At 33.7% G+C, this 16,458-nt stretch overlaps 1 protein-coding gene across 3 annotated transcripts in view; it reads right to left on the minus strand.

Annotated features, from left to right (window-relative positions):
* The window catches only part of LOC148597697 (uncharacterized), a 69,840-nt gene that overhangs the window by 3,899 nt on the left and 49,483 nt on the right, over window positions 1-16,458 (minus strand). For 2 of the 3 annotated variants that reach the window (XM_088562613.1, XM_088562610.1), the window contains 11 exons: window positions 15,043-15,152; window positions 13,701-13,833; window positions 12,557-12,729; window positions 8,365-8,443; window positions 6,420-6,542; window positions 5,903-6,031; window positions 5,149-5,255; window positions 4,600-4,732; window positions 2,164-2,336; window positions 1,175-1,250; window positions 417-545 (listed from right to left, as the gene is read on the minus strand). In XM_088562613.1, the coding sequence (XP_088418739.1) occupies window positions 417-545; window positions 1,175-1,250; window positions 2,164-2,336; window positions 4,600-4,732; window positions 5,149-5,255; window positions 5,903-6,031; window positions 6,420-6,542; window positions 8,365-8,443; window positions 12,557-12,729; window positions 13,701-13,833; window positions 15,043-15,152 (1,365 nt within the window). The remainder of the gene's footprint in view (window positions 1-416; window positions 546-1,174; window positions 1,251-2,163; window positions 2,337-4,599; window positions 4,733-5,148; window positions 5,256-5,902; window positions 6,032-6,419; window positions 6,543-8,364; window positions 8,444-12,556; window positions 12,730-13,700; window positions 13,834-15,042; window positions 15,153-16,458) is intronic. The other variant, XM_088562611.1, reaches the window with a different exon arrangement.

The following is a 16,458-nucleotide window of genomic DNA, read 5'->3' on the forward strand; positions in this document are numbered from 1 at the left end:
GGTTTCGTATGTTATTATATTTTTATTACATAAACAGCACTACTGTACATGTCCGACTTGTTTTAAATGATATTATATAAAAATGTATAATCTTTGATATATATCCTTATTTTAATACATGTATCAACGATGATTAAATCTATTTAAAAAAAACTCAGACATACGCACAAGTACTGTTCGTTAAATATGTATATATGATCAAGTCTAAGCTACACCACAACTCTAGTATCGATGCAGGGCTTCAAATTTGCGATGCAAATAAAGTCGCTCCCTCAGTGGTATTCGAACCCCATCTGTGCTTTGAAATCTGAACACACCAGCACAATGTCCGACACTCTTGACTACTCGACCAACTAGGCTTTATATAAATTGGTGCCTTATGTGAAATTGAAACATCGAATCGACCATGAACTAACCTATAATATTACAATCCTTTCCACTGAAGCCGGAAGTACATGTACAGTGGTAATAGTTGCTAGATGCCGCCACAACATTTTCACAAGTGCCGCCATTTTGACAAGGGAAACTTCCACATGGCATAGAACCTGTTCAAAATATATGCTGCGGATAAAACATATACGGAGTCCACAGCAATGATTGAAGATATATGTATATACCTGTAGTAGACCTAATGCCGACCACTGAAAGGATTAAGATTTTATGCTGGTGCATCTGTTTTGTTAAACATATCCGTTCTTTTTAGTTATAAGCCCAATATTGGTATATTTTTGTATGAAAAATATCAAACCAACACGTTTTGAGTTTGTGATATAGCATTATTTATACGTAATTCGAACAGAATGTTTCAAATGAGTAAACAATGTGGTCTTATGTACTGTAAGAGTTGTGATATAGCATTACGTCTACAGAATGTTTCAAATAAGTAAGCCGCTAGGTCATGTGTTCTGTAGGAGTTGTTCATGGTACTATTTGTCTACGTAAATTCTATGTTTTGTTTCATTTAGTTTTGTTTCCTTATTTTAGTTGAAGTTCACTGTAGGATTTAGAGTCTGAATATGTTATATAATCGGCGTTGTTAATATTTTATCATATTGATAGCAGTTTCGATCAAACTTGAAAGCCTTACAATTACAGCCTAGATAATTATGAATTCAGAGATATATAAGATGATAAGATAAACGATTGTTGACTATCTTTAATTTATCTAACTTACATGGACCTCTTTGGAGCATTATTCGGTCCAGAGCAATATCCCCTTTCCACCCGGATCTGACGTATTCAAAAGCAACCTGAAATAAATTGTTCAACAGTGTTTTAATGCTTACATATTGGAATAATTAGTTGCGGATCCAGGCGGTTCCAGAAGTCGAAACCCTTGTTTTGAAAACTTAGTTTTATTTTACACAAAATTTATGTAAAATTGGCAAAACAATATAGCCTTTAACCTTCTTTTTTTCAAAAGCGGATTTTATAATCTCTGGATCCGCCCGTGAATCATTTAAATTGTTAAACACTTTGAACTTTAACAGATTACAAAAAGAACTTTAGGGTGGTACTTTTGTAATTTTTTGTCACCCTCTATACTTGTTCTTACAATTTGTCCTTGTGTATAAATAATAATAAAAGGGTGATTGTATAATAAAAACTGCAAGAAATTTTCTTGCAGATTGACTAAGATTTGCACAAAAATTATAACTCGGGTAGTGTTGTAATGAAACCGGCGTAGATACAGGAGAAAAAAGTTAATATACAGCATTATGAAAGGGGAATGACTCTTAAGATAACAATAAAATGTACATGTATTTGAATATAAGTAATGAATATCCATCTTGTTCCAATGAATTAAAAAAAAATAATATAAATCACATTTTGTAACATATGAGGAAAACACAAAATATGGACAAAGCTCACCCAAGGTACAATCCGCTATTAATCCATAAGAAAAATTGTTTATTAGAGAGTTGGTGTCACTTGAGTCTTAACTTGTATCCCGTATTATGACATATCTATATAAATCTTCTGTCGAAATATCATGTGGGTGTGGTAAGTAGATACACCACATAAAATATCTGGGATATTTTCCTCGTGATTCTCTGATGCTAAAGGCTCTAAGTAGTTTCTGAATATAGCTGTTCTTGATTAGTAAAATCGGTTTCCCTTGAAAACCTTGTCTGGTAAAAAGCACGTGATTGATTTACTTACAACTGTATCGATTTGGTAAATTACATCGATCTTTTCAGTTAACCAATTTTCTCCTTTGTCTCCACTATATGTCTTTGCGATAAACCCAGGTGTACCTCTTTGTCCAACTCGAATGGAGAGCGTACCATCTGATGCATTCATATGCATAAAGAATAGCATGCAGAATGCAGTGGCTACAACAGAAGAAAATAACTGTTTTCATGAACTTATTTTTGCACAAAAAATGTAGCATCGCGCAAGACCTTTTATAATTAAGCCTCTGTAACACGATTATGATGCTACAAGATTGTCATCACTACAGAAGTTCAATTGTCGTCATTATGAACTTGTGGATCGTTACGGTGTGTCTATCTGCACAATGAAAACTGATTTGTTCAACGTGTAATAGTTTCCTTCTCTCTTTCGTCTATTTCGGACTTGATTTGGCGGGACGGTTACCTTACCGGTGCACCTGGTCTATGCTCCTAGAATTTAGCACGAATTGCTTTATTACTTTTGTGTCTTTGCACGTATTATTTTGGTTATTTTATGTTCTTTGTTGTGTGTGTCTGTTTTCCCTGTCTGGTCTTTGTTCTTGGACCGTGTTCTTTCCGCTAAAATCTTACTTTCCTTTAGTACTTTTTTACTTTTAATCTAAAAGAATTTGTTATTCTGTTTCGTGTATTCAGTCCGGTTGTTTATTTACTTGTGTTTCTTTATATGTATTATTTTGGTTATTATGCGACCTTGTTGTATATTTTTCTTGTCTTTATCACAGGAATATATTCTTGTCATTTCCTCTCGATTTTTGGTTTCCTTGATGACACTTTCAATCAAGAATTTCCATTTGCAAAGAACAGCGATCGAAAAAGCGGAACCTAAACATAACATTCTTTTTCATGAAACGAATGATTATTATCTGAGTAATTGCAAATATAAAAAAACAGCCTTTTGCTTAAGGATTACTGGTATTTTTTTACTTTATTTCAAGCCCAAGAATAATTTCTTTTTTTAGGATTCACATTAATGTTATGTATACGTACGTTTAAGAGCTAAATACTAGCTATTTGGTCTTCATTATGAATAGTTATTTAATAGAACAAAACCAATGGGTTATCTATTAAATTTTGTGATAATTCGAATTCCAAATGTTCGCTTTTTTATTGACACGATTAATAAAAAAGATATGGACGTATCAAAAAATTAAATGAATAATGCGACGTTTGGAATGAAAATCGTCAAATAAATATTATCCCAGAATACACTGAAACCTGTCTAAACCGAAACCCATTTGGACTTTATAATTGGTAAAGACAGGTTTTCGGTTTACCAAGGTTTAGAATCCATTCAAATTGATATAAGGAACTTTAAAAAAGTGTTTGGATGAAATAGTTTTCGGACTATTCAGGGTTTGGTTGTCACAGTTTTTGCTGTTAATAAAACATCAATTCATATTTTGTCCTAATTGCAATATTTTTCTTAATTGGAAACTTTGTATCCTAGGTTTAACAGTCTGACAAACGATTCATTCGATCCATTCTGTTAAACTTTAAAAGCTGACGTTGTACATGATAAAGAACAAAAATACAAAGATATTTAGCTCTAATAGTTATGAATTAGATAAACAAAAGACATGTTAATATTCTAATAGGGTTTGTAAGTTTCGTCATGTCACTCCGTGGTTTCACGAGAATGGGTCCTTGTCTACCATTCAAATGCATTTTGTCATTTTCAGAGCGTTGGATTCATTATATAAAAGCAAAACATATTTTCGTGTAAAATACCAATAAATATGACAAATATCTGACAAATATTCCAGATGATAACAGTGTTTAGAAAATCGTAAAATAGAAGATTTTGCATTGTATTACAGCGTTCCGAGATCCCGGAAGTAAACAACAAAATGCAGACCGGTTGTCGGATTTCAATTAGAAATTCTTGTAAGGAAAATGAAACTAGAACTAGACTTACAGAACCTTTATAGAATTAAATAGTTTTCCCCATAAATTATGCGTAAAATCGGAATACTTATTTGCAAGTGAAATAAAGTCCAACGGTTTTATAAGTTAATGGTCGAATATTGCACGTCGATCAATTCTAGAAACAGTGTTTATTTCTTATGTATAATCCTAAAATATTTGAAAGATATTTATCGTTTTGTTTCCTTGGGGACCCTCATGCAGTGAAATTGTTACTGTAAAAGGCCGCACTCAATCTTTACATGGATTTCACTTTCTGTATTTGGTGAAAAAGGCCATTGATACCCATATTCTTTCAACATAGTTGGTCTGAATGAATGTTTAAAATGAATGAAACTAAGCAAAAAATTCCGTTTCACGCATTTAATCAGTTAAAACTGCAAGAAAGCTCAGGCTACAGAATGTTAACAGCCAATTATAATGTACAGAAAAGATATATGCCAACTAGATTGCAATTATAATTCAATTAAAAACTTACGTGGTAGCAGAAACTTCTCAGTAGATAAAATAGCTTTGTCACCATTTCCCCTCGGAGTTGAAGCTTCAGCATAAACATACTTAATACCAGACTTCGCGTTTTCTGGTCCCGTGCTATCACTTGGTGTATAACCCTGAAATTAAGCACTAATCATTTGCAACGCAGCACAGAAACCCCCACCACCCTAATTAGTATCAGAATCAAAGTTACACCCCTTGAAAAAATGTATTCTATTAATTTGTCTATTCTGTTTAAAACTAATTTCTATTTTGTTCCCACATTAAAAGCTGTTGCCTAGATGACCAACTTAGGCTTGGTTTTGTGGTCTATATGTTACAGTGAAGTCTGTCTAAACCGAACCCTGAATAATCCGAAAACCTGTATGAATTGATTTTGAACCTTGGTAAACCAAAAACCTGTTTAAATCGAACCAATTTAAAAAGTCTAAAATGAATTTGGTTCGGACAGGTTTCACTGATATTGTGTGAGTACCTATCCCTCTCTTATAAAGACAAGTACTTAATCATAGAATCAACATGTTTCATTTACCTCATTTATTGTCCAATCAAAATCGTCGAGACCCGTTACGTCAGAGAATACACATCCTTGCTCGCCTGCCTCAAAGTCACATATAAAAGTAGAGCCGGAACTTACATCTTATAAATAAAAAATGAAATTAATCATGATATTTAACTTACAAAATTAAATGGAATGAATACCATATATGTATATATATATATATGGATTTATCTTCAAAATAATAAAAAAACCATTAATTCCTTTACCTGAATGAATAGAATTTGTTCATAAATATACATGTACCGACGCATCTAGACACGTTTTATCTCAAGAAGCTCTCCTTCAAGAATGAACCGAAAGGTATAAGTTCGTATCATTATTTTTCTTAATGGGGTAGTATAAAAATGTCCACCGTTTATGCAAGAATTTGGATTCCACCCGGCAATGGATAATCAATAACCGATCACTAGTACGTAAATTCGAATTGATCAACTTTATCACTAACAGTTGATAAGAATGTAAACGAAGAAAAACACAAGTTACACACATTGTCTTTCTTGGTATACCCGCACGTAAATGATATCAGACACCAACCAAAATCGCGTACAACGTATGTCCATATAAAAACTTCATATACCCTTTTTAGAATCAATCCATTCGTTGTTAGCAGAGTAAATTACGACGACATTCTGGTGTACATAGCAACCGCAATACAAAGCTATTTCAGTATATCAACCACTCGCTGAATGAGAGTATAATAAGAATACATGAACCATGAACATACCAGTAAGGGAACAATCCTTTCCAGCGAAGTCAGACGTGCAAAGACATGTAAAATCATTTCCAGAACCAGATTCAATATTAATACAAGAACCACCGTTCTTACAGGGGGAATGATCACACGCGAAAGGACCTACAACAAATATTTACATAAAGATAGGGGACGACATTTTATATACAGGAGAGACTTCGAAGATTTCTTCGGATCATAATATTTATTTTCTCCATGCATATTGGTAAAATATTTTCATACAAATCTTCAATTATTTATTTTCATAAATGTAAAAGAATATTTTTAGACTCAGAATGAAAGGATAAAAAAAATTATTTCAAGAAGGAGCAAGTCAATTATTATTTCAAAATTCTACTAAGCCCCTCCCCCACTCAAAATCAAATGGTAGACCCCTAAGGTATTTTTTCTAATCAATATTTTCTTGTTTTATTTTTCTAGATATGAAACTATCCTGGTCGATCCAAGAATTGCCATCTCTTGACTCAGATCATAATTAAACAAAACTTACCAGAAGGTTCACAGTCTGGTCCATCAAAACCTGGTGGGCATTGACACGTGTAAGAATTACTAGTTGCATCATTGGTGCAACTTCCACCATTTTTACAAGGAAAACTTCCGCATGGTGAAGAACCTACAATAAATAAATTCAGGAAAATTTGTTTAAAGCGGATCCTCAATAAACTGGAAACCTGTCTAAACCAACCATATCTTGAAATCGCCCTCGTGTTAATTCATAAGTATTTAGAACTGATCTGTATACCTGCATAAACCGAATAAAAGTGTCAGTTTGAAATGTTCGGTTTATGTAAGTTTCATTATATCGGTATTTTTCAATGTGCAAAAGCATACATGTTCACTGAAAAACAGTCGTCGGTCCCTTTCAAGGAAAACATTTTCAGTTGATTGTCCTTTTCAATTTTTTAAGGAAGTAGACATGGGGTAAGGGAGTGAATCCAAATTTAAAGGTTTTAAGACACTAGAATGTTTAAATGACTCGTAACATCCAATCAAGGGTTCAACTTCTGGTACAAAGATGTCAGCCTCCCGCAACTTTGCTCTTTATAAACTGTCTAGAATTGTAAAATTTGGATTAAATGTTTCAAATTAGTGAGATGAATAAAATATCTTTCATTAGGTAGGCAAATGTTTGAAATGGCGCATTCGATTTTATACCAACATTCCTTTCGATAAAATAGACAAATTGAAATATGAACTATTTTCATCCATGAGACAGTACAAGTAACCTATAACTTTGCATTTTATAACCCCTTAACCTTTAAAATTTGAGGCGATTCTTATTATAATTCCTTTTGAGAATGCAAGCTTTCTGTTTCCGTAATGCTGTTGTGTTTATTGTATTACCTATCCAGCATATAACTGTGTCCATCTATGAAATCATGTTTATACTTGAAGAGAAGAATATTCGTGTGACATTATCATTTGCATCATTAGTTGCATCATGCTGTGCACGGCAATGCTCTTTATTCAAAATAAATCATCATTTTTTAGCTTGATATGTCGCATTCTCATTGAATACGTACATACATTTAGTCATAAGTTGACTGATAAAGAAATTTTTCAAAAGCCTTACTTCATCATCATTCAAACATAAGAAAAAAATACAAGCTTAACTTTTCTACAACTTTGTTTATAATTTTATTTACAAATGGTCCAAATAATATCATTTTGTTCCAAACTGAAATATGTCTTATTTTGCAAAAGGTTTCATAAATGAGGCAAATTAGCTAAAAATTGCCACCTATCTATTTATTTTTGTAAAATAAAAGCCCAGTTACACATCTATAACATAAATAGGATAAAAAAATTCATGTTAAATCTTAAATATTAATCTTTTTAAGTGAATTTTATATATATTCAGTTGTTTTGTTTAAAAATATATTCCAGAATTTGTTTAATGATTTTAAAAAATGCTATTTCACAGTTCTATCGTTTTAAATAGACACGGTGAATTTGCTGAACAAGATGTACTACAATTAGTGTAATATTATGTATAGATTGAATTATGGGAAAATATTTTGGTATATCAAAGGTCTACTACATTAATGTTTTTAGTCTTGTTCTAACCTCATTTAGTATGTTCTTGTCCATGTATATTTAAGAAGCAACTGCTTGATTTTAATGGGCTAGGAAAATATTTTCTATACTACTTTGGTCTTGAAAAAATAATAGGTCTCGTCATTTTTTTCCTCTGAATATGCCTTTATATACATTTGTATACACAATAAAATTTTAGGAAAATAATAGAGTGTCAAATAATTTTCCCTTATGACTGTCCTGCCTTTTTATTTTAGGAAACCTTGGATCCTACCTTTTAATTTCCATTTGAACACTACCCCCCCCCTCCACCCCCCGAAAACCAACTGATAGCTATCTTTCTGCTTTATCTCTCGCAATACCTAAACTAAAACCTATACGGCTTGAGTTAAACTTACATGTACCAGTCTGCATTATCACTCTATCTACAGCAATATCTCCATTCCATCCTTCACCCCTTACTGCTTCAAAAGATACCTAAAATAAAATCCGTAAGTTATATGACGAATGTTTTAGGTCACTTTTTTAGCATATAACATCAGCTTGTTTGCACCTTGCTCTTGTTGCTACAAGATCGGGTGAAACCAAACCTATTATTTAACTTGATATTGGATGCACTGAGCTAACATGATTGTTTTCTTACATTTATAATTAATCTAAGATTTTTCCAGTCAGCGAATTACTCGTTATCTGGATTTTAAATGCATAATATACGGATCTTCAGTGAAATATATTTTTACCGAACCATTAAATTTCGAACACCTGATACTTTAAGTCCCTTTATAACAGTTTAATTGCCTTCTTAACCTTAATAACCTGCAAATGATAAGTTTAGTGAAGAAAGGTTCCACTGTATAAAATATTATTCTACACCTTTATATGATTTTAAGCTTAGGGATAGGGGTATTTCTGTTGAACCTCATGATTATTCAACTCTATATCCTAGGGTGAATAAGAGTAATCCTTTTTGTTTATTTTCATGATTCCAAGCAATTTAAAAAAATGTAGAGTTTTCAATTAAACATTTCTCCAAAATTAAGCAAGTGACTATGCTTATATCGAGTAACAGACTACCCAAAATCGTAGGACAGAGAATAACCAACAAAAAAGGCAAACCATTATAAATAATATACATTTACACAACAAATGACAGTCGAACCACGTAAAGTCGAAGTCGAAAGACCGCGCAAAAATACTAGAGTTATTCGAGGTTCGAGTCAACCGATGTCAAGTATAATCCTGAAATAATTTGGTCGATGATTGTTTCTGCATTTGCATCATTTGTTGTACATGTACTTCAGTTTGCAAGGTACTTCGAAATGTCTTACGTTTCATATCAGAAGATATTTTATGTCTAGTATATCATGTTTTAAAAACTGAATGACACCGAGTGTTCTAGGGAAATTGCCCTTTTTTGTACATATGAAACGCTACAAGTTCACAACATGTTGCTTTGTATGCTTCACAATCGGGAGTATCGTAAAACCATGTGCTCTACATGACTACGATAAACTACTACAGATTAACTACCGAAACGAATGTAGTCGTTGAAATACACTTACTATTTCCTGTTCGATGTTTAAGTAAATGTTCATAAATCAGTACAATTCATTTGTATCTTTTTCCATTTTTTATCAAAATATCCTGTATCACTGTTAGTGTAAAGTCCGACAGGTGATTTATAAAATTCGTTTCTTTTCATGTCTCTATAGATGGTCTCCTTCCTTTCATACAAAAACCTCTTGGACTTCATCACATTAGAACCAAACTTTATTCTATACATCTCACTCTACTACACTCCCTTTACAAAACAAGTCTTGACACTCCTGTTTCTGACCCAACTTCATCATTATACAGACTTTTTGCCATCATTTTGGATATTGGTTTCCACAGACTCTTTAAACCGGTTTGTGTGAAAAGTCAAGATGAAGAAAAACGATCATTTCCTCCACTACCGTTTGTCAACAAAGGTATAGATGCAATTAATTTGGCTAACGTTACCAACAAAATTCCCCCATATTTCCAAGACAAATCCATACCAATTATTTCATATTCCTATACTTCACCCATAGCATCAAAAATTTTCAATTATAAAAGGCTATTGCAGAACCTCGAGATTGAGGACTTCAAGGCTAAACCACCTGACTGTTTTTGCAAAACCTCTCCATTCAAATATGGTCCTTCTGGTCACATCGTTACGGGAGATTTAATCATTATCGAAAACGAATCTCTGCGTAATATCCTTTCTAAAGTTCCCAAGTACCGTGAACCACGCTCCATAAATTGGAATTATAACATTAAAGTTCTTATGGATGCCGTCGAGGACTATGCAAGAAAATGGATAAAAGGAGAACAAGAAGACATCGATTCTCTGTCAGAGTGGTTGAAGGCCGTGAGGTCTTTAATTTTGAAACGAATGAAAGTTTTAAGTAGGTCAATGAGTGCCAAGGCTACATCAGTTTTCAAAGACCCCGATGTAGCAAAAACATTGTCTACTATACATGACAAATATGTTGTCGTACCAGCAGACAAAGCCCAAAACAACATTGTTTTTGTCAGCAAAACGTTTTATATCCAATGTTTATTATCAGAGGTAGACGTAGAAAATAATAGCAGTGATAAGACCTACACTGCTACCACTCTTTCCAAAGAAGAGATTGTGGAAAACCATAAATCTGTGCTATCCTCTTTTGGTCTCTCTACCAAGGACGATGATTGTGATTTACCGTCTATGTACTGGATTCCTAAACTTCACAAGAATCCATACAAACAACGTTTCATAGCTGGATCTGCAAAATGTACCACCAAACCTCTTTCAAAACTTTAACTTCTATACTCACAACTGTCAAAGAGGGTCTACAGTCCTACCACAACACTTGTTACTCCCGTGGTGGTATTAATTCAATGTGGATCCTGAAAAATTCAAAAGATCTTTTGGAGACAATCAGTTCAAGACTATTATCTGAATATAATAGCATTAAAACCTATGATTTTACAACACTGTATACTTCTATTCCCCATACTCAGTTAAAATCCCGACTTAAAAACATTATACATCGTTGTTTTTCCAAAAAAGATGGTACACCTAGATACAAATATATAGTTCTTGGTAGAGATTCCTCATACTTTGTAAGAAATAATTCCAAATCATCTTCCAAATATACAGAGGAAGATGTTTACAAAATGCTGGAATTTTTAATCGACAACATATTTGTCCAGTTTGGTGGACGTGTTTTCAACAAACGGTCGGTATTCCAATGGGAACAAATTGTGCTCCTTTACTAGCTGACCTATTCCTTTACTCTTATGAGGCTGACTTTATAGCTGATCTGATCAGAAAGAAAGAATATTGTTTGGCTAGATCCTTCAATCTCAGTTTCCGCTATATAGATGACGTGTTATCTTTAAACAATCCTAATTTCGGGAATTTGATACATCGCATTTACCCAAAAGAACTTGAGATAAAAGATACTACAGACACTGTGAAGTCAGCCTCATATCTTGACCTACACTTAGAAATCGATGGTAAAGGAAAACTATTGACCAAACTTTACGACAAACGTGATGACTTTTCATTCAGAATTGTCAACTTTCCTTTCATCTGTGGCAACATCCCTTCGGCTCCTGCGTATGGAGTGTTCATATCACAACTCATACGTTATGCCAGAGCTTGCCGGGACTACGCAGACTTTTTGTATCGCGCTAGAACTCTGACAAATAGGCTTCTGGAACAGGGTTATGTTGCTACAAGATTAAAGTCATTACTACAGAAGTTTTACGGTCGTCATCATGAACTCGTGGATCGTTATGGTGTATCCATCAGCACCATGAAAACTGATTTATTCAACGGGTCATGGTTTTCCTTTCCTCGTTTGTTTACCCCGGACTTGACTTTTTATGAGCAACTCGGCGGGTGTTTCAAGAAAAGCAGAGGACGCTTACTCTACCGGTGCACCTGGTCATGCTCCCAGTTTTTAGTGGAGTCCGAGTTGCTCATTTACATTTATTACTTTGTATTTATGATTTTAGTTACTTTATGTTCTTTGTTGTGTATGTCTGTTTTCCATGTCTGGTCTTTGTCCCTGGATTACATTTCTTTTGATTACCGCTATAACCTTGGTTCCCTTGATTACTTTTTCATTACCCGCGCTATTTCGGATTCAATAAATACACAAATCAAACCACAAAGAGTGCAAACAAATAATTTCTGAAGCCACGCTAACCGTTGTAAAGAAACAGGTCGATCTTTGCCGGAACTGAGAAATTAGTTCAAGTTTTCGAGATTTCGACTCATCCGAGGTCGATACATCGAAGTTTAGCTGTACAGTGACACTTGTCTAAACAGAAACCCTTTTGGAATTTATTTTTGGTTAAGACAGGTATTAGGTTAACCAAAGTTCAAAATCTATTCAAATTGATATAAGGGATTTTAAAAAGTGTCATGTTAAAACAGAATATTGGATAATTTAAGGTTGGTTTAGACAGTTTTAAATGTATTCTTGCAAACACGTAAAAAATGCAAACTATATTTCATTCCATCCTTTTCAGTTGAAGATAATTATACGGATGACCAATAGTAGAGTAACCTACCACTGCATCTGCTAGGTGCATTACATCGAATTTCTCAGTAAGCCATTGATTCCCCTTGTCACCACTGTAGGTTTTTACTATGCGACCATTATTGCCCCTTTGTTTGACGAATATTGACAAATTTCCTGGCGCGCCATACATGTGCAAGAAGAATTTCAGACAGAATGCACTGGCTGGAATAGAAAAACGAAGATGATACATGCATCAATAAAAAAATATTATTCTTGTAATTGTAAAATTTGATTATTTAAAGATTTCAGACGACTATTTGTTGTCTTAGGTAGACAGCTGGCATTTTTTAATTAGATATCATTGTTTCGTTTTGCTAAAAACAAACATACTTGCATGTTTTTGATAGAACGAAATATTCGTGGCTTCCATATAATAATATCATTCCTATTACTTGAAACGATATTCTCTCCTTCGATCACGGAGATAAATTGTGCGTTTACGGCTGTAAGATTAAAATTTCATATCCTAAATTATAGAAAAGGAAACATTACAGAGTTTTTCCGACATTTAACTGGTCGTCAAGTGATTTTGTTTAAAAGCTATTGAAATGCTTTCAATACTATATACTTTCTTAATTAGATTTGTAAAGCAAAACGCATAAAGTGAACAACGTGCAAAGTGGGTGGCAAAGTAGATGAGCAATATTGATAACAATTCACTCTTAGCTCATTGAATCGTTAGTAGTGTATATGATGATCAGGTACTAAACAGTTAAACAATAATCTTAAATCATTATGTATAATTTATTCATTTTGAGTCAAAAAATGAATGTGATTTGTCATGGTTTACAAACAATATGAATACTTTTCTATTTTGAACCAAATTTGACATGAGCACTTCAGTTCAAAATGCACTCATTGCATATATCGCATAGATTTAGAGTTTTTGGGGTCATAAACTGCAATTTTAAAGCAGATTTTAGGAAAAGTTTTATCTGATTTGAAATAAAACTTAATATTCATGTCTTTATAAAGAAACATAAATATACATTAACGTCCACCAATTTATAAACTTTTGGAGAATTCAATTCCTCAATAGTTGTTGACAGGCGGACAGACTAATGGTAAACAGATGCACAATTGATAAAGATAGGGCTTATGTATACGAAATAAATGGTACTCCTTTTACTTACATGGAAGTATGAAACGTCCAGTTGATAAAATTGCTTTATCCCCTTGCACCCTTGGGGACGAGACTTCTGTATAAATGTACTTGTTTCCGGATTCTGCACTTTCTGGTCCCGTATTTGAACTGGGAGTAGGCCCCTGCAAAGTATTAAAACTACTGTTAGAAAGGAGAGAGAATGAAACAATGATAACCCAACACATCCCTTAAAATTAAATGATGTTTTTTTTTAATTTTTCTATATCACACTTGTTTTAATATACCCAGACTTGCTACACGTAAAAGTCCAGCTGTTTAGTTTTATGCAAAACTGAAAAAAAATATGATTGCATTCTTTTCTTTAGTAGTAAATCTACTAATTGTTGCGAGAGATATATGCCTGTTAATGATAGCTTTGTTAGGGGACAAATACCAGACATGGAAAACAGACATACACAACAAAGAACATAAAGTAACTAAAATCATGCATACAAAGTAACAAAAGCAACTCATAATAAGGAAGGAATTGTAGCAAGTGAATGTTTGCCCGACAACTGAAGATTGGACAATATTATAGGCTAAGTCGAGGATGCGTTGTTTACGTATTGTGCTAAAGAGAGGCAATTAATCATAACAAGTAGACTGTTGATTATTTTGATTTTTTGTCTCCGGGGGACTTGGGCGCTGGACTTTGTGCAGGCGGTGTTGCCATAGATGTCACAGCAGTACGAGTTCGAGTCCCGCGGAGGGAACGACAAAAAATTTGCATCGCAAATTTGACAGTTCTAACATCGTTGGGAATTTTTCAGACCTTTCTATACGTTTATATATCTTCCCTGTATCAATTTTATCCGATGGAGCAGTGTAGCAAATAAAGTCGTCACATTCTGAGACGTTGTATAATACTGATTTGTTGTGACATGCATCATTAATTTGATCCTCTATCCTACATATTAATATCTAAATGACTTGTCCCGTACCACCATACATCGTGTACTAAGTTACAGCCCTAGATTAATCCTACGAGGAGGAATGACCCGGCCAGCGAAAATTATATTTTTATATAGCCTAGCTGGCCGAGTGGTCTAGGGCGCTGGACTGTGTGCAGGCGGTGCTGCCATAGATGTCACAGCAGTACGAGTTCTAGTCCCGCGGAGGGAACGACAAAAAATTTGCATCGCAAATTTGACAGTTCTAACATCGTTGGGAATTTTTCAGACCTTTCTATACGTTTATATATCTTCCCTGTATCAATTTGATCCGATGGAGCAGTGTAGCAACTATAGTCGTCACATTCTGAGACGTTGTATATATATATATATATATATATATGACGCGTTCAAAACTGATTTACATAATGTTTCAATCACCTCATGTATTGTCCAATCGAATTCGTCACTTCCATCTGTGATATCTGCAAAAATACAGTTTTGCTCCCCAGGCTCAAAGTCACATATGAATGTCGTTTCAGATGACACATCTGTTAGCGAGAAACAAAATAGTAAATGGTTATCGCAAAACATTGGTAACACTGTAACAAATGACGATACCAAAACAAAAAAAAAAAAAAAAAAAAAAAAAACAGCAACATAATTAAGGTTGGTTAAAATATAAGTCTATTTAAATAAAAAGCAGGTGACGATACTATAGGGCTATTGCACGAATGTCTGTGATTACTAGCCCCAGCAGATAGCATATTGCACGAGAGTGAGGGTGCAATATGACAATATGTGAAGGCCAATATTCATTCAAAAACACTTTTATGAAAAATGTAAAAAATATTCCAGTGGACCTGAAGTGTTTCTTTTAATTGGTGTGATTTTTACACATTGTTCTAATATTGTACTAGGTCTAATATAGCGATATTAGCACTAGTGCAATATTGATAATGTTTTATATATTTAATTAAAATATATCTTGAACTTGAAAGATATACTTTGATTTTTACCCAGATTGGTCGATTGGCAAAATGCTAATTTTCTCAATCGGTTACACGGTTGGGACATTGATGGAACATTGGAATCTAAGGTAATTGTTTAGTTATTCAATACCGATACCCGCCCGAATAAGTCATTCTGCGTACTTGTTCTCCCTAGCAATAAAGGTAGTCATTAGTAGCTTGTCATTAGATATTTTATTTGTGCAGAACATGGCGGAAATATACATTCATGGATGCTCTTAGACTATGCTACATACCTCTAGCAATGGGTGAGGACATTGAGGAGTGTTAAGAATTGTAAAATTGAAACCATTATTGCATGTGCAATTACAAGAATTTGGTCGGGCTCTTTTTCGTTTCCCGCCTGTATAATGATTACAATATTTGAGTCGATACGTAATTACTGAACATGTAATTCTTCTGGTGCACCTGGTCCGTGCTTCCAGTTTCTAGTCCGAATCTACTTTGGTGCTTTTTCCAAGTCTGGTAGTTGTCCTTGGATTACATTTTGATTTCCGCTAGAATCTTGATTTCCTTGTTTACTCTTTCATTTCTTACAATAAATATTTTTGTAAAGCCATGAAATTTAATTGAGTAATTTCACAATTCAATAATAAGGAATCGGTATTTATCATGTTTTAAGTAGTATCGAATAAATATTTACTGTGAGAGTACTGTGTTCGTGGGTACCAATTTTCGTGATTTTCGTGGGTCGGCCAAACCGCGAAATTTGGTTCCCAACGAAAATGAGATTTCCATTGATTTGTATACCAAAAACGTCAAAACCAAAATTCAATAATCTACAAACTTTTGTTTCTTCTCTTATCCACGACAATTATTATCCACG

The sequence above is a fragment of the Perna viridis genome, chromosome 14 (genome assembly GCF_037379345.1).
Source record: "Perna viridis isolate PV_CMFRI_1.1 ecotype Kerala chromosome 14, ASM3737934v1, whole genome shotgun sequence".
Lineage (NCBI taxonomy): Eukaryota > Metazoa > Mollusca > Bivalvia > Mytilida > Mytilidae > Perna > Perna viridis.